General features: G+C 55.0%; 1 protein-coding gene across 19 annotated transcripts in view; it reads right to left on the bottom strand.

Moving 5' to 3' along the window:
- TNS1 (tensin 1) overlaps window positions 1-18,358 on the bottom strand; it is a 212,175-nt gene that overhangs the window by 103,116 nt on the left and 90,701 nt on the right. For 17 of the 19 annotated variants that reach the window (XM_074399052.1, XM_039469591.2, XM_074399041.1 and 14 more), the window contains 3 exons: window positions 14,923-14,964; window positions 2,533-2,574; window positions 1,665-1,715 (listed from right to left, as the gene is read on the bottom strand). In XM_074399052.1, coding sequence (XP_074255153.1) covers window positions 1,665-1,715; window positions 2,533-2,574; window positions 14,923-14,964 — 135 coding nt within the window. Of the gene's footprint in view, window positions 1-628; window positions 1,602-1,664; window positions 1,716-2,532; window positions 2,575-14,922; window positions 14,965-15,437; window positions 15,457-18,358 lie in introns of those variants that run through there. The other 2 variants (XM_074399047.1, XM_074399042.1) reach the window with 2 other exon arrangements.

Here is an 18,358-nt window from a genome sequence, read left to right as displayed (position 1 = left end):
GAACCCAGGAGGCGGAGGTTGCGGTGAGCCGAGATCGTGCCATTGCACTCCAGCCTGGGTAACAAGAGCGAAACTCTGTCTGAAAAAAAAAAAAAAAAAAACTTCTTGATGTCCGACTTCACTCTCTCTTCCTGTAGCTGTAGTTGACGGGATCCATCTGATGGCCCAGGCTGGGGATGTGGGGACAGCCACTCCAGGATTTGGCTCCTGAGTATGCCCAGACCATTGGCTAGAAGGCCTGGTTCACACACCATCACCTTGTCCCCTTGCAGAAGGTTATAGCAGCAGTCCCAGGAAGGGATGGAGAGGCGTTCAGGAAGTCATTCAGCAATGCCAAGCCTGTTTCCTCACCTATAACGTGGACTCAGAGCCTCTGCCATACAGGGGTGTCATGAGGCTCTCAAAACACAGCTCCCGGTCCTTAGTCAAAATAACAGTAATAAGAACGGCTCAAATTTATTGAGCACGTTGATGCATTTTGAGTACATCGAGCTAGTACATCCTTCGTAGTAGGTACACACAAAAAAAATTAGGTTCCCCCTGCATCTCAGCCCCAGAAACATCACAAACCTGGACAAGGGCCTCTCCCCAGTATGAGTATCCCATGCCCAGAGGAAGTCACGCATACCTTGAGCAGAGCCTTCCCCACTAATTTGAGAGGCATGCTCCCCGCTCCTCCTGGAGGGGCCCCAGGCAGCCCTAGGGACACTGCTGCTTTGTAGGGCTGGACGTGCAGGGCTGCCCCAGGGCAATGCGGCAGTGGCAGTGGGCTCACCGCAGGAGTCAGGCTGCCTACACGAGCTGCCCCTCCTGCTCCCCCCGCACTCCCTCCAGGGCCCTCCCCGCCGTGGGTCAGGCAGCTGTCAGATGATAGGGCCTCGTGCCATCAACGTCTACCCCTGTGCCAACCACCAAAACCACTCCCTGTTCCTCTGCCGCCCAGGGCGGGTGAGGATGGAGGGGCCAGCACAGGGGCACTGTCAGAGAGGGGCAGGGAAGAAAGGAGAAAGCCCCACTGTGCTGGGGGTCTGCCCCTGAGGTGTGCAGACAAGCCCAACCCCAAAAGAGGATCAAGGCATGTGCCCTTCTGTGGGGTCCTTCCATTTCAGCCATCTGCCCCTTCTCCTCTCCCCAAAACGCGAGACAGGAGGAGCCCAGGGGACCGACAGATGCATCTCCCAGCCTCCTCCTACTAAACCAGCAGCATCTAAGCCATGCATTGGTGCTCGCCATCTTCACAGACTGCTGTCTCCAGGGAAGCAGACTCTACCACCTCCCCAAGGACTAAGACCCCCCAAGAGTCAGGGCTCCTTCTTGGCCTCAGCCCTCAGTCTCCTTTGCTGTGGTTTTGCGCATTTCCCCGTGCTTCCATGGCTGCTCGTCACACGCCAGGCTCCCGTAGCATGCCCTCTCTCCTCCTGCCTGCCCTAGCACCGAGGTCTGGCGCAGCCATAGGGGAATGAGCTCTGGATCCCACTTAGATAGAGGCCACAGCCAAGGGTGAGGCCTAGTCCATAAGGAAACAAGCCTTCCCACAATCCCAGCCTCTCCTTCTAGAGAGAGATAAGGGAAGTCCACAAAACACGGCATTATCCTCCTCCCACCCCATTCCCCCTGGACACCAGGGGCCCAACCCCATCCTTCTTTTCCCCAGCCACACTCACGTTGTCCTCAAGGCTTTTCCGTGTGTTTCCACCCCGGGAGGCACCTTCTCCCTGCAGACAGAGAAAAGGCAGTCAGAGAGGGGAAGCAAGAAAAGTAATCAAAATGCACCCCAGTCTTCCACCTGCTGCGTTTTTCAGGAGTGGCAGATGAGGAGGCTGGCAGGGGGCCTGGGAAAGAACTGTGGTGTTTGTTTCACATTTCTTTGCCCATATCAAGGCCCCTCAGAGCTAGCCAAACCCTCTCATTTACAACTCACAACCACTCCTGTGGGAGATACTATTATTCCCATTTTGCAGATAAGAATACTGAGGCACAGACAGCCCCATGCCTTGCCCACAGTCACATAATTAGAACCATGGTGGAGTCAAGATTTGAAGCGAAGTCCTTCATCTCCAAGCCCATGATTTCATGCTGGCCATCGCCACAAGATCTTTCTCAGAAGCTAACCTCAGTTTCCCCACTGCAGAACTGACCTTCTTTCCTCCCTTCACCTTCCACACAGCCTTGAGGAAACTGTCCGTCTCAGCTAGATCCGAAAGCCCTGTTTGGAAAGCTCTGCCTGGCTTTCTCACATTCTGCATATTTCATAAGGAAGCCCACATTTAACCACCGGCTGCTCCCTCTCAGCTCCCATCCCGCCTTTCCCTCTCTGCCTGCCCGGTTCCCTAGCAGCCCATTTCCAAACACACAGGGATGGTCAGATGCCCTGCTCCCAGCGTCAGCAGCCGCCCCACCACTTCCGCCTAAGTTCCCCAAATCTACTCTGGAAGCATTTCCCCAGCCACATCTGTCCACTCTCCACTTCCGGCCTTCTCACTCCTACCCGCGCTGCTCCGGCTCCGCCCACTGCCACCTGCCATCACTCACCGTGTCCACTACATTCTTTGGTGCATTCTCAGTGGTGACGGGCTGTGGACAGAACGACAAACAGCATGAGGCGTCAGGGCAGACATCCCAGGGATGGGCTCTCTCCTCATGGCTGGTGGCCCTGATGGGCAGAATGCCCCCTGAGACAGGGACTGAAGACTCAGGCATAATCTGGCTGGCCCCAAGCACAAGGGGAATGGTTTGGCATTTGGAAAGCCATCCTAATAGTGCTAGAACCGTCCAGTTCTACAAAGCTTCACCGAAGACCTGTGCTCAGTGCCCAGCGCCAGATCTCTGGTTCATACCGTTGCTGGCACCCTCAAACTGGAGGGGTCAATGACCTGCAGGGTCTCATTTAGTCTCAAGAATCCAGGGAAGTAAGTACCGTTATTACCTTTAGCCCCACTCTACAGATAAGAAAGTTAAATGACTGAGCCAAAATCATCAACTCTAATAGGGATGGCAGGATTTGAAACCCGTCTTGGGGCTCCCCGTGAAATCCCAGCAGCCTGAAATGTGCAGCCAGCCAGTCTCATTACTCCAGTGAGCTTTCAGACCACCCACCATGGGGCCTCACATACCTCAATTTCCAAGCACCAAGGCTCTCCTCCATCAGCCCCAGCCCTTAAACTCTTCTTGCCTATTCCCATATCCAGGTCTTTACTTGTTGAATGCCTTCCCCTCTTTCCTACATAGAGGGCTCTCTTCCTCCAGGAAGCCCTCTCTGGTCACCTCAGCAAGTGGGGATCTCTTTCCCACCTCTGAACTCCAATCACCTCCCTGTCTGGTCCTTAGTGTATGAATAATCTCATCACGGAAATATATGACTTGATTGTTTTATTTGTGATTCTTATTCCACCTTCATCCAAGATGGATTCAAAGCAACCTTTTGACCAATTCATTTGGAAGCTCCCTCCTGCCAGGGCACATGATGTATGCATAGTGGGCCATAAGTCAACATCCCTTACACTGGCACCCTCCTTTCTTCACCCAGACCAACAGAAGGGCTTCCAGCTAAAGGTGGTCTGATTTCTCCCCGTACCAAGAAGAGAAACTTCCTCTGCCAGGCCCACCTCCTGAACAGAATCTAGGGCTCCATTGCCAGCTCAGTGACGTGGTTATGGGGCCCTCGAACTGGGTGGAAAGGCCTGAGCACAACTGGAAAGGTTCTGAAGCAAACCTTAGTGAGAATAAGTGTGACCCAGGTTTAAGACCATGTGTCTTGACACAGGAAGCGCCTGCTCCAACCCATCCCTGAGACCTGAGGGATGAGCTGCTCATGTCTAAATGCAGGGGAATGGACAGAATGACCTCTGAAAGGTTTTGGCGTCAGAGAGGCAGAGTGGGCCCAGATGGGCATGGAAGAAGAGACTGGGTTGGCGGAGGTAACAGTGCTCTTTCCGGAAATGGCCCAAACGTGCTCGTCTATCCCTACTGCCTGGAAGACAGGCGGCTGAGGCCAAAACTCCTCTCCAGGGGATGAAACTTCCTGAGCAGTTCAGGGCCAAGGCAGCTGGGGACGGTAGAGGGACGACGGGGTCCAGGCATAGGGATCTTGGGGACAGGGTCCAACCCCTCCCACACGTCTCCTCCACTCTCCTCCCCGCTGAAAGGTACATCCCCTCTCTCCACCTGGAGTCTGAGGATGGCTCTGAAGGAGGAGTAAAGATGCCAGGTTCTGCCCTCTCTCAGCTCAGTCCTAATCCTAACCCACTAACCCCCTAACCCATTCAGGGTAAGCCTGAGCTCTCAGAGTTGCCTGCTAGTCAGGACCAGGTGCTCCCCTCAGCCTCCAACAACCCAGCCCCACCCATCCCTCAACCAGGGTGTCAGCCTGCCAGGGCCTGCTCCACCCCCCAGCCTTTCCCTTCTTCTCCAGGGGCTCTGACATTCCCACATGGAGACCTGAGGTCGGGCAGAACAGCCCAGCTGCCTTCTCTCAGAGCTGCTCTGGCCTCCTGTGGGAAGGAAGGGAACTCTCAGAAAGCAGATCACAGCAGAACTGAGACACAAATCAAAATCTCCCAACTCCAACGCCCTCACTCCTGACCTGTCTGCTACCCAGCCTCCTAGAATGTACAGACGTGGAGTGGGGTGGACAAGCTATAGCCGATGCACCTGCCCAGGCCCGTTCAGCACCCGGAAGAGCCTCTCTTCCGCCTCTGGGTAAAGCCTCCTAATAGGCCTCGACCCTCAGCAGAGCAGGAGCCCAGGGGTCTCAAACTTGAATGTGCATAGCACCACCTGGAGGGCTGTTGACCACCTGGGCCCCCAAGCCACCCCCCTACACACACACACACACACACACACACATACACACACACACACAGTTAGAGCTACAGTGGGACCCAAGAACAAACGTGCATTTCTACCAGGTTTCCAGGCAACACAGGTCCCAGATGATTCTCTGAGAACAACCAGCCTGAGCTAGCAGCCCCCTTGCCTCCAAGCAGGACAACTCCAACTCAGAATCAGCCTGGGAGCAGGCGGCAGAGTTTAGACCTGCTGCTCCCGAAAAGGCCTTGGCGGCAGACTGCCTGAGTCCACATTCCAGTTCTCTCTGCTGCTACCTAACTGTGCAACCTCAAGCAGGTCACCTTGTCCTCCCTGCTCTGCAACAGGCCTGCACAGGGTTATTTTGTGAGGATCAAATGCAACGAAGCACATAAAGCATTTAGAAGAGGGCAAGACACATAGGATGCCCTCAGGACTTGTCAGCTCTCACTATGATGTATGTCTGCACCCTCGGGTCAGCGCCCGCATATCCCCAAGGCCCAGGGCTTCTCCAGCCCACCCTGCCTCACTGAGACCCTCCTGCCCCACCCCTCCTGGGTCTGGCATGGTGCAGACAAGGGAGCTGGCGTCAATATTAGAAACCACAGGCCTCAGCAGTGCAAGAGAAACTTTCTCCTCCTGCCAGTGATCATCTGAGCACCATCCCCTTTGCCCCCACCCCTTCCCCATGCCAGCTGGAGGCCAGCCACAGGGCAACGCTTGCCAGAGATCAGATGCCTTCAGCTTACTGGTTGAGATGCTTTCTGAGAAGCTAAAAATTTCCAAACCCCCACCCCCCACATCATCTAAACACTTGAGTTGTCCTGCAGTGTTTGCAAACACAGCCCAGCATGCGTGCTGCCTGCCCCTCCTCCGCCTTCCATTGCAACTCTCCGGGAATTCAAGTCTTATTTCTCTGTTTCCCAACCACTGCCAGCCCTGGGGGTACTGGGAATGAAAAAGGCAAGGGACTGGTAGGAGGAGGGCAGGGTCCCCTGCCCTGCAGGGAGACTGCAGCCAGTGGGTAGCCCTACCACTGGGACCCTCTGGATCCAAAGCCCCTGACCTTTATCTTCACTTCATTCCTGGCCAGGGTATTTCTACACCTGCCCACCCCCACCCCCCGCACACACACACCATCCTTGCTTGCCACTCCTAGGGACATCAGCTCTGAGAGGGACTTAAGACATCATCTCCTCCATCCCCGCTTCACACGTGGGGAAACTGAGGTGCAGGCAGGTCTGACCAGCCTAGCTTTTCATGGTGAGGTTCGTGGCATGGCCAGAGCTGGCTCCCAGGTTTGTAAAGTCCATTGCCAGGCTCATGTCACTGCCCTAACCCTTGGTCCCCAGCCATCCTGCTGGCAGGGTGAGCTGGTGCCTCCCTACAGGCTCTTCTCCTTCCTCCTCAAGTCAGCTGTAGAGGGATGAAGTAGGTGGAGCCCGAACACATACAGACCCCTCCGTCCGACCCCACCCACTGCACAGTCCCAGGACAAAGCCTGGAGCTTAAGGTCCCCAGGCTTTCCAAAGTGAGGGCAGCTGACTCACTGTCCCACCGGGGTCTTCCAGATTCCCCCAGGAGGGACAACTCAGAACCCAGCTTAGGAGCAGGTGGCAGGGTTTGAACCTATTGCTACCTGAAATCAAGCCCTGCTCTTAGCAGGGGCCTGCTGCTCTAGAGTCCCAAACCCAACAGTTAGAGCGAAGCAAAGTGGAGACTAGGGCAAAGCCCTCAGGGTGCAACATTTCGGAAGGCATCCCTGTCAGGTCCTGTGAGCGCACTTGCATAATCCTGAGGAATTTGATTCCAAGATTTGACTCCTCAGATCTTGCACCCTAGAGGGCTCACTTGCCTGGCCCTGGCCCTGGTCCTGGTCCTGAGATGCCTTTTGACAAACTTAGTGCAAGAACCACAACTATTTCTTCAGTGCTGGCAGTGCCTGGGACACAGTACTGGGCGATTTGCTTTCCTGATCACCAGTCTGTATAACCACCCTGGGAGGTAAATATTACTGCAGGTGCAGTTTAGGAAACTGGGGGCCTGGGAGATTTAGTGGCTATCCCACGGTCACACAGCCCGTCTGCAGGAGAGCCGCTGTTTGAGCCTTGCTTCTCACCTCCCCTCACGCCATCTCTCCTCTCCCTGGCAGTGATCTCCAGGCAGGGCCTCTGATAACTGCCTTCCTGCGGGGAATAAGTAAAGACTAGTTGTAGCAGGCCCTCTGCCCGGGTCCTCAGTAGGAAGACAGTTCTTAACCACACTTCCACAGAAAGAAGAGGAACTGGGCTGCAGTAGGAAAGACTGAGATCAGACAACAGAGAGAACTTCCTGAATTCGAGGGGTCAGGAACTACAGGGTGGACAAGGGAAGCTGCATATCCTTTCCTCAGTTTTTTCCCAAAAAAAGGCACACACACGCCCTCTCCACACATGCCTTTACCCTCCTCCACTGTGTGGGCCTGAGGAGGGGCCAGGAGGGGCCTTTCTGCTGGGAGGTTGGGGGGTGGCTGCCCTAACTGCCTGGAGGCTCACGCAGGAGGACACTGTCTGTGACCTGTAAGGAGGGTGGGCTGGGAAAAATGTCTCTGTGAGCTGCTGTTTTGAAGGAAGGAAACAAGGTGGGGGGAGGTTCCCAAGCCTGAGCGAGGGCTGAGGGGAAGGGGACTGGGGAGGGGCGTGCGCAGAATGCAGACAGCCTCCGGAGGAACATTCCGTCCAGAAATTCCTCACACCCTGCCCCTTTCCACCCTCCAACTATCCCCACTCTTGCCCCCTGGGAGGCCTGGAATCTAGGCAGTTTGGGGGCCAAAAAGACCCCATGACATCACAGCTACTGCCATGGGCAATGAACTGTGAGGTCACCGTCACACTGCCTGTCCAAAGGGGAAGGAGCTGGGAGTCCGCAGGGAGGGCTAGCGAGGGCTGGTATGGCCTCAGACCCAGGACCCAGAGAAAGTTATTCCAGGCTCACGGGTTCCAAAAATAGAAGCATAAGCAGATGCAGGGAGGGGGGCGAACCGAAGGGAGGGCAGGGAAGCGGCATTTGTTTATGGGGCACTTGGAGCATGGCAGGCCGTGAGATGGCATGTTAGAGGCCTGGCCCCATTTAATCGCCCCACAAAGCCCTGTGAGAGTCCTCTGTCAATGGCCTAATCACAGAAACAAGGCAATGGCAGAAGGCAGCATAGGGAGAGAGCGCTTTCTCTGTGCCTCACACCTCCCCTCTGTTCACTGTCACAAGCAAGGACTCTAGAAGGAGCACTTTGAACACCTTTCTGCAAATGAGGAGAAGGAGTTTCCAGGAAGGGTGGCCGCTCGGTGTGAGATCAGGTCTGTCTGAGACCTCTGAGGTCTGTGTCCCCCAGAGCCCCAGGCTCTCCACTTGCTCAGTCTTAAGGAAGTGGGAGCCAATAATAGGTGAGAGCTAGAGAAAGAGCATGGAGCAGACAGGGCTGGCAGGGGACGCCGGCACCAGGGCCTGGGACCCTGAAGTACATCTGCTCAGTTGCTCCAGGGGCCATATCCTCTCCCAGCAGGCCCAGGCCACCAGAGGAAAAAGAACAAGCTCCATGTGATTAAAGAGAAAGTTATGTCTGATTTCCCAAAAAGGGAGGGGCCTGGCCAGACCACACCTATCCTCAGCTCTTCTCCCGATTCACCTCAAGGGGCCCAACACCCAAATCCTGGCTGAGGCTATGCAACTGTGGACACCCCCACTGCAGCGAGCTTGCACAGGTTGGGCTATTTCGGGTTCCCTCTTGCCATGTCCTTCACTGGATGTGGCTCTCCTCTCCCACTTGGCCAGAGTACTGGAAGGCTGTGCCCTTCCTCCACGCCCCTCCGGCCACCCTTGCCTACAGCCTTGAAGCCCTGTCCGGCTGACCCTGCCCTCCCCTGGCAGTCCCTCCCTGCCAAGCCACCCTGAAACTGGCAGCAGACTCCCAGCTCTAACACCCTGCTTTGGGTCACTTCCCCATTCAGGGACCTGGGATAGCCCTTAGTGCTGAGAACATCAAGTTCAAGTCCCCCAGTGTGGTTTGTGGGCTCCTCCAATTTATCTGGCCCCTTCTCTCTCCAGACACACCTGCTTGCTCTCTCTTCTCCAGCGTGCAGCCTCTGTCCACAGCTGCTCAGGCCCACCAGGCCTGTCACGCTCATCCCCGCCCCCATTCCTGCACTGGGCTCCCACCACCAGCCCCAGACAGGGCCACCGAGGGTTGCTTAGGCCCTGGTGACACGAAATTGCCAGGTTCTCTCTTCCCCCCAGCAAGAGAAACCTGCTGAAAACATTTACGCTGGATGGCCTGGCCCTCTCTCAGACTCAGCAATCTGTACCAAGGTCCTACGCCCTCTCTGTTTCAGCCCTGCTACCTTCCAAAACACCCTCCCTCCTTCCCTCCTCTCTTCTATTTGCTCCGGTCTTAAACTAGGCTTAAACAGAAGTCAGGTTTCCCCAGCCACCACAGCACAAGAAAATCACTTCCTCCCATGAACACCAAGGCTACCACTTCTGGTCAGAACCCCAGAGTAAGGCACTATTTCCATAGTGTGATTCTCTCTCTCCCACGGAACAGAGGGTTCCCTGAGGGCAAGACCCTTCACCCAACTTGGGTCTCTCCCAGTGGGGGTTACAGGGGAGGTGTTCAGCGCATTCAGGGATGCCTTGACCTCTGTGGATCGTGTCACTTTTTAGACCAGTTGAATGGCAGGACCTCAGTCAGTGAGCCTGAGGACTTCTGCCAGGCAGCTCCCAGGGAGGGAATGGAACACCAGCCCCCATCAGCCCCAGGGAGCCGTTTTAGGTAGTAAATGTTCTTCTTTAAGGAGCTCTTTGAACACCTTTTGGCAAATGAGGGGACTGAGTTTCCTCCTCTTTCTGACAGCCTCTACCTACCAAGTTCTACTTTCCAGAACAATGGAAAATGAATCCATTTGTCTTTCAACATATTCTCAGTCCCCTTCCGCACCCATCCCATGTCTTCTCGCTCTAGGCTAAGCAGCCCTAGGGGTCACACAAGTTGGGGTTTTCAACCTCCCTCCCCATGCTTGGCATCCTCTTGGGAATGCAGTGCTCAGACTTTGCCCCTCTCCTTTGAAAATCAGCCATTTTTTCAGGATTTCCCAAGGATGGCCACCCATAGCCTGCCCAATGGCTGGAGTTCAGGCTGGCTGAAGCGACTTTCCATCACCTTTGAGGGAGCGAGCCCACACGCTGAAGCTCATCACTTTCTCTGCTCCCAGTTAACATCACACCCTTCTCTGCTTCCATGAGGCCGCACAGTGCCTTCTGGTCTCAGATCTGACACTGGGAGACCCTCAGAAAGTCACTTAAGAAGATCAGGGCCTGTTTCCTTATCTGCAAAAGAACGGGATGGGACTAAAGTCCTCTCCACCCTGTGGTACCAGCTCTGCTCCAAACACATCTGTCTTCAAGAAGCCCTAACAACTGTGACAGAAAAGAACTCACAGCCCCAGCACGCAGAACAGCACCTGGCACTGAGGGGTCCTAAGCCTGGGGGTAGGTGCTCAAGAGATATGTGCTGGTAGGATGGCTGGATGGTTACATGGATGGACAGACCCTCCCCCAAATCCCAAGCCTGCTAGCAAACAAAAGTTAGCTGTCTAGAAAGAGGGGACCAGAAGAAACCCATCACCCAGCAACATCAGGTACTTACATCAGGAGCAAGCACCGAGGGCAGCCTGGGGAGAAACGCAGACCAAGAATCCACTCCTGACCCAGCCCTGCCACGGCGAGCTGTGTGACCGTGAGCAAGTCAGCTCGTTTGCTCCACTGCACAGTTTGTCCCTCCCATCTTCCCAGGATGGGCTTGGGCCTGCCAGGCTTCCAAACAAGTCACTTCCAATGGCCCCATATCATGGAAATGGGCTTCCAATGGCTCCATATCATGGAAAGGGCTTTGAAAATGGGAAGTGCTATGCAAGTGACAGTGACATCAGTCATCATTAGTGCTGAGGAGGGTGAACTCTTGGGCCAGACCACCATGTCAGAATCCCAGCTCCCCCTTTGAATAGCTCTGTGGCCTTCAGCTTCAGTTCTTTGTCTGTGACATTGGAATCATCCCAGCATCCCCCTCACTGCACTGTCATCAGGATTAAATCAGTTTATTTTTGTAAAGTTTTTAGAATGAAGCTTGGCAGATATGAAGTTCCATTAAAGGGTTAAATTCTCACTGTAGCTATTATTAGTAATATGGGTGAAACCAGCCTCCTCGGACTCCCACGGTGTCCCTCTGCAATCCAAGCACGATTTCGTGCTGGGCACTTCCCATTCCCCCATTCACCTCTTCTCCTCCAGACTCCCCATCCCGACCTACAGACCTCCAAGTCACTCTATAGAGACATTCTAAGGCCCTGTGTGGCAGCTGCCCTAGTGTGAGGAGAAGCAATTTGCACACCATTCCTCCCCCAGTCCAGGTCTCCCGCACACAGAAGGCCTGACATCTGCCGGCCTTGGTGGCCACCCCATTTGGCGATCACCCTTGAAAAATTCCTTTGACTCATTTTTCAGAAGTTGAGAAAAGCTGCTTCAGCTCTTTCCAAGGATCAGGAGCATGCGTGGCAAACAAGCCCTCTCACCTCTCCATCCTGGCCCACCAGTGCCTTACAGGAGGGTGGTGACCCTAGGACCGTTCTACCCAAGGTCTTGGGCAACATCTGTTGAGTAAGATGAAAACACAGTTGAAGATTAAGCCTCTTTGCCCTGGCTGGCCGAGGTGCAGCCTGGGAAATGTGTTTGGCTGGCAGGGCCTGAAGCTGGGCAGAAATTCTGTGTCTGGGAGGAGGGGTCCTAATCCCAGGGGTTAAAATTTAAGCAAGATCAGTGAAAGGCCAGAGGGAGAGCTGGAGCTGAACTGAGACATGAAGACATGACACACAGAAAGACAGACACATCGTGAGGGACAGGGAACGGGCAGGGAGGCCGGAGAACAGCCTACAGGGGCTGAAGGGCAGGCAGCAAACGGAAAAGGAAGGAAAAATAAAAACCCGCCCTTTCCTCCCTCTTGTGAACCTGTTCAAAGCACTTGCCTCGCCCGCCCGTGAGGAAACAGGTGCTGAGTGCTCTCGGGGAAGCCAAACTTTCTCCCGGTTTCCCCTGGGCCACTTTCCCACTCCCCAGGGACAGTAGCAGGGCTTCCAGCTAAAGGCAGCTGCCACCCTCCCTCATGGACCCCCACCCTTTGAACTCGACAGCCCCACCCACTAGCCATAGCAGTCCTGTTTATTGAGAACCTAACCTACCAGACATTGGGCTGAATGCCTTCCTTCCAGCCATTCAAGAAACACATATAGAGCACCTACTGTATGCAAGGCAGTGGGGACACAGCACCGAACCAAACGGATAAAAATCCCTTGTCCTAATGGAGCTTACCTGCTGGCATGGGCAAAGCTCCTCAAACAAGACAACTAAGTAAAATATACAGTGTAAAATGCACCATAGGGTGGTGCATGCTAGGGGCAATAGAAGCATGGAAGGGGGACTGATGCTGGGGAAAGAGAAATGCTGACACTTGAGTGAAGACTTGAGGTTCAGCTGGGTGCCGTGGCTCACGTCTGTAATCCCAGCACTTTGAGAAGCCAAGGCAGGAGGATCATTTGAGGTAGGGAGTTCGAGACCAGCCCAGCCAACATAATGAAATCTCATCTCCACTAAAAATACAAAAATTAGCAGGGCATGGTGGTGTGTGCCTGCAGTCTCAGCCACTAGGGAGGCAGATGCAGGAGAATCGCTTGAACTCAGGAGGCGGAGGCTGCAGTGAGCCAAGATCGCACCACTGCACTCCAGCCAAAAAAAGAAAAAAAGACATGAGACTGGGGGAAAAGCCTTGTGGGTATCTGCGGGAAGAGTATTCCAAGCAGGGGGAACGGCGATTGCAAAGGCCTGGAGGCACCATGTATGTTCAAGGACCAGCAGGAAAGGCCAGGCGGCTGAAACAGAGCGAGTGAGGTGCTAAGAAGGAGATGAGGGAAAGAGGAAAATGACAAGACAGAGGAGAACGAGAAGCCGAGGCGAGAGAGGAACCCCCTGGGCTTTTGCTCCAGGGAGGCGGGCCAGCGTTGAAGGGCTTTGAAAACAGATGCATTAAATGGATGAATGTGCTCTCTTTGGTCTTTTGGCAGCCTTACAGTATAGGTACCATCACTCACTCCCATTATGAAGAGAAATGGAGGTCCAGGGAGGTTAGCAATGTCAGAATCATACGCCCAGGGAGCGGGGAGGCTGGGATGCAGAAGGAGGTGGTCTAACTCCCTCGCTCTTTACCGCGGGAGGCAGTCTGGTGTCACAGCCATTGCACCACCAGGCGGCTGATCCAGCCTCCTCAGAAGGCAGAAACCCCTGCACAGGTGGGGCATGTCATAGAGACACGCAGCCTTGCTCAGGCAGGAGTCTATTCTGGATTCTAACTGCAGTCCCTCCAGCTGGAATGCCAACCTACCCCCTTTTGTCCCAACCTCTGACCGCTCTTCATGTAAACAAAGCTCATGAGACTCCCAGCAGCCAGACATCTAGCTTCTGCCCGGTGGTCCCTAAACCCTGGACCCCCAGCCTCATAAAGCAGCCAAGGACATTCTGTTCTTAGCCACAAGGTGGGAGTTCAGCTGGAATCAGGAGAAATGTACACTCACCCCTCCCCGCCCGCCCTCCTTGGGCTCCCATGGTGTCCCTCTGCAATCCAAGCGCAATTTCTTGCTGGTGGTTCCAAGCCAGACTGCACTCCACCCCCAGCTCCCGCTGTTGCCAAATGACCCTCAACTGGGCTCCGTGTGAATAACACTCCGCATCTGCAGCAGCAGGGGTGGGCAGCGCTGAGGCCCTCGAGGGCCTGACCCTAGTGAGACCAGGGAAAGAGGGGCCCCTGGAAAGAAGGTAAACAGCCCCAGCAGGGCCCGAGCCAGAGAGCACAGAGCAGTGACACTAAGAGTCCCAAGCACTTCTGTGCACTTCAGTTCACTCCGTCACCGCCCTTAATGGGGAGGGAGGGACAGGGAACACTCATCAGCACGGAGGGGGCCTTTGGAGCATCTCATCCAACCCCTCTCTTTGACAGAAAGGAAAACTGAGGTCCAGAAAGAAACGGGATGGTACCAGCCCCTTGTCACAGAGCAAGTAGGTATTGATGAAAGGAAAAAGAATGTGTCCTGACTGAGTGCCCAGTGTCTGGGGCTGAGCAAGTCACTGCAGAGGTGTGTGAGGTACCTACAACCGCCTGGGTCCCAGGACAGCCTTGCCCCGCCCCCAGGCTCCTGCCAGCATCAGTACCACCACAGGCACCTCCACAGGCTGATCCAATTATGCCCACATGGTGCCCCTCCGGGACACATCCACACACCTGTGCACAGGGACACGTGTGCACACAGACAGCCCCCTTTCTTCTCCAGCAGCCCTCAGAGCCTTGTCTATCTCCAGGGACATGGTGGAGACGGAGAAAACCTCTGAAGGGTAAGAAGGTGGTGAGAGACAGGGAGGAAGAGTGCCCAGTGCATCAAATCAGCCCAGCTGGCATCAGGGTGGAGCAGGGCCCTCTCTACAGCCCACAACTCACAGGGATCCCGCCCCAGTCCAGGCTATTGCGCAGGCCTGATTCCAGGGTGAGGGGAAGAGGAATGAGGGAAGGGAAAGGGAGCAAAAAAGCCAAGCCAAGCCAAGCGGCTTAGAGGCAGAGCAGAGGCTGCCTGCAGGGAGAAACTGCCCAGGTGAATGGACTCTGAGGGTCATCCCCTGCCTCCAGCCCAGGGCTGCCTGACCCAGGACCAGGCAGGCAGAAGGAGATGCCACGGCAGCCCCTGGTCCTCTGAGTCCTGGGACAACAGGCACCTGGCCAGGCCTGGAGACACACAAGATGCCCTTTTATGGGTTTTTCTAAGGACGTAAGTCTCAAGGTTGGAAATAGCAGGCCCTGCATCTCATCAGAAGGGGGCCTCATGACTCATTTCCTCCCAGGCCCGCTTCAGCCCAGGGAGGTCGAGCCTCCTTCTCCACCTAACTGCCCAACACCCCAGCTACCAACATATTTGGGTCTAAAGAAAGCTGCAGCTAGGAGCTGTGGAAGGACGGGAGGCAGGGCTAGCAGGGCAAAGAAGGGCTGTCACTCACCGCCAGCTCATGGTTGGATGGAGGAACACAGGGGGCAGCCACCTGTGGAAGGAACAGAGAAAGGGCAGGTGAGCATCTCTCAACTCCAGAGACAGCCTGCTCCTCCTGAGGTCACCCCATGCCCCCACCCCATTCCCTCACACACATTGACACCTTCTGGGTCGAGAGTTTTTCAGCAGACTATGCAGCAACATGGAAAAAATGTTCCAGCAATAATGCCTGGAAAGGGAGCGGGGGCCACAGAAAGCAAAAATGAAGTGAGCATCACAATTAAAATTCTGTGACAAATATGCAGATGCTGGAAGACTGGAGGTCACTACACTGGCATTTCAATAACAGAGGCTTCAGGTAAGAAGAAGAAGGGTTTTTTGTTTTGTTTTGTTTTGTTTGCTTTATGTCCTGAATTTTCCACAATATGGTAAAATTCATTTCACATTTTTTTTTTAACTGTGATTAGGACCCTCAGAAAAGGGAGAGTCACCTCTTTGGTTCTCCCCAGTGCTAAGGGATCTCACCTGAAGGTCAGAGCTGCAGAGGACTCCTACCAGCCCGGCAGTTTCCTAGAGCATGTAGGAAATGGGTAGGCAAAGGGACCCCCAGCCCTTTCAAGAAATAGGTTAGTGCAGCTAATACATGTGGAAGGCTTGGAGAGGCAGAAGCCCCCTCTGTGAGTGCGCTGTCATCTTCACCAGCTTCATGATCCTCATCTTCCTCTCTGATCCAGAGAAGGAGATGGCAACTTGAACCTCCAGACAGGCGGAAGAAGGGAAAGGGGGAGAGTAGAGAGGAAGAAGGCAGGAGGAAGGAGAGAGCAGAGGGGAGGGAGGGAGAGGGAGGAGGAGAGCAGAGGGGAGGGAGGGAAGGCTCCATTGCTCCCTTGCCTGAGATAACATTCCCCTGGCCAGGCCTGGCAGCTGAGCCATTACCCTGACAATTAGCAGGGGCATTTATCAGAGACTGAATGTGCTCCTTTTTTCTAGCCAGGACACGCTTTTCTTGGAGCTCAGTCCTCAAACTTGGCTCCAATTCCCAACCTGAACACCAGGCAAGGGGCCCACAGAGGGCACAGAGGGGGAGACGCTCCGTCGGGCATGCGGCTATCTGGGAACAAGCCATGGATGTCCAAAGTGGGGGTAGCTGCCTCCCCCAGGCAGTAGGCAACCCCTCCCCAACTACCAGCCTGGTGGAGTGGTGGCAGAAAGAGCCCTCAGCCCAGCCCCAGCTGGTACTGACTGGGCATAATGGGCACCCTAGCGGAGCCCTCCCTCCAGCTGACCACATGCTGTCATCCCACCAGCCCAGGGATTCCCAGGCTTAACACACCAGCCCAGACTAGGACAGTACCTGTGGGGCAGGGTGCCCCAAGCTCTGGAAGGGGCAGAGGTGACTGGGAGTTGGCATTCCTGGGTTTTTGACACAGTCAGACTACAACTCATTCTCCAGCAAAGAGGCCCAAGTGGAGACCTAGCATTAACTCCCCTTGCTCCACAGAATTCTAGGACTGGTGGGAGAACCACAGGGGGCCGAAAAGAGCCAACAACAATGATATCCAACACTACTGAATGTGTCCTGGATGACAGGCATGATGACAAACACTCTACCTCGTTAATATTTTTAACCCTTTCAACAACCCAGTAAGGTGGGTGCTACTGTTATTCTCCCAGCCACGGTGTGCTGGGCGTGGAGAGATTAAATTGCCCAAGGTGACACGGCTGATAAGTGGCTGGGATTTGAACCCAGGCAGTCTGAATCCCAAGATGAGATGTGAAGGGAAACTAATCACTTGTGGTCCCAATTTCGGGAGAATAAGGAGACACGGGCGAAACAGAACTGCCCCAGAAGCCCAAGGTCCTTAAATTCACACTAGCATGGGGCTATGAGTGACCGTTTTAGAAGAGGCCCCTGGGGGACAGAGCCCAGAGCTCGGGGAGAGGGTGCCAGGGTAACAGACTGGGAGGGAAGGTAAGGTCACCAGAGCTGGCTGTGGCCTGCAGGGCTCTCTGCTTGTCCTGCCTACAAGACTAGGTAGAGGGGACACGGCTGTCCCTGCCAAGCATGGCAACAAACCCCGCTCTGGGGACTAGGAGGTTTCAAGATCATGGGCTAGGGCCCCAGGGTGCCTTCTCCCAACCCATTCTGTCACCACAGGTCCCTTAGTCCTGGGGCAGGGAGTACGATTCCCAGGACAGCATCCTTGCTGTGTTCCTTTCTTCTGAGCTTGGGCTGAGCAGGGACCGCTAGCCAGGCTGAGCTGCCAGAGAACTGGCTGATGCCTGCCACTGCCAGGGCCCCAGCCTCCAGCAGCCCCCTCCGTCACAGGAGGTGGGTTTCTGCGCTCCATTTAGAAGCTGAGGATTGGGAAAGGGAGGGAGGCAGTTCTGCCTGCATTTTGAAGCAGGAGCAGAATAGACAGGTGTTCTCTGAGATGAAAAGGAAGGTCTCCCGCTCTCCCGCCCAGACCCCCGCTCAGGAAGTGGACAGAAGGGGGCCCAGAGATCCTGGTTGCAGGTCTCTTCCCTGGCCTCCCAAGGCAGAGACACCTCCTAAGAACCTGGCCCTGCAGGGGAACTGTCAATCCCCAGCCCAAGGGCCCGATGCCTGTGTGCCCCCTCGTGGCCTGCTGCCCCCCACGGCATCCTCCCTCCTCCGCCCACAGCCGCGCATTCCAGGCCTGCAGGCCGGCCAGCCCACTGACTTTGTTGTGTGTTTCAATGTTTCTTGTCTCTGTCTTTTTTTTTTTTTAAGCAGAGAAATGTTTCCTTAAAAGGCTCTCGCCTTCCCTCTGACACCCTGGCCCCTGGCCACCCTCTCAGGAGCCCAGAATGTGCCAGGGAGAGCCAGGGCCCCCTGCCACTCTATGGCCCATGCCCTGTGAGGGCCACAGGTAAGGAAGCCTCCCTCTGCAGATGAGCAAATGCTGGGGGTGGCTCTAGGGGGTCTCGGTGCCAGCCCTGCCATAGGTTCACCTCCTAGGGCTGTCAGGGCAGGATTCCAGGGCTCAGACCCAGAAAGTCAGCCTCAGATAAGTCCCCTTCCCCCCAGTGGACCTCAAGCAAACCATTTAGACATTGGGAACTGACAGGGTGTCCTGCGTGATCTTTTCACTCTGAGTAATATAGCAGTAAAAGTCACAGCAGCAAATAAATTCCCAACACCCTTGCTCTGTGCCAGGCACTGTTCACAGCACTTGGCATTAATTAACTCATTTAATTCTCATAACAACGCTGAGTGCTATCATTATTATCCCCATTTTGTGGATGGGAAGACTGAGGCACATAGAGGTTAATGAGCTGGAGGGAGGCAGGATGCCAAGTCAGGGTCTGGCTCTGGAGACGTGCTCTTGCCGTCCACAGACAGAGCCATCCACAGCCACAGGAACAGCGCTCATGGAGCGGATGCACTACATCTACACTCAGCCGTTTGCTCGCACTAACCA

Source organism: Saimiri boliviensis, chromosome 5, assembly GCF_048565385.1.
Source record: "Saimiri boliviensis isolate mSaiBol1 chromosome 5, mSaiBol1.pri, whole genome shotgun sequence".
In the NCBI taxonomy this organism is placed as follows: domain Eukaryota; kingdom Metazoa; phylum Chordata; class Mammalia; order Primates; family Cebidae; genus Saimiri; species Saimiri boliviensis.
The sequence above is the reverse complement of the archived record's forward strand: the minus strand, read 5'-3'. Positions and strand labels throughout refer to the sequence as shown.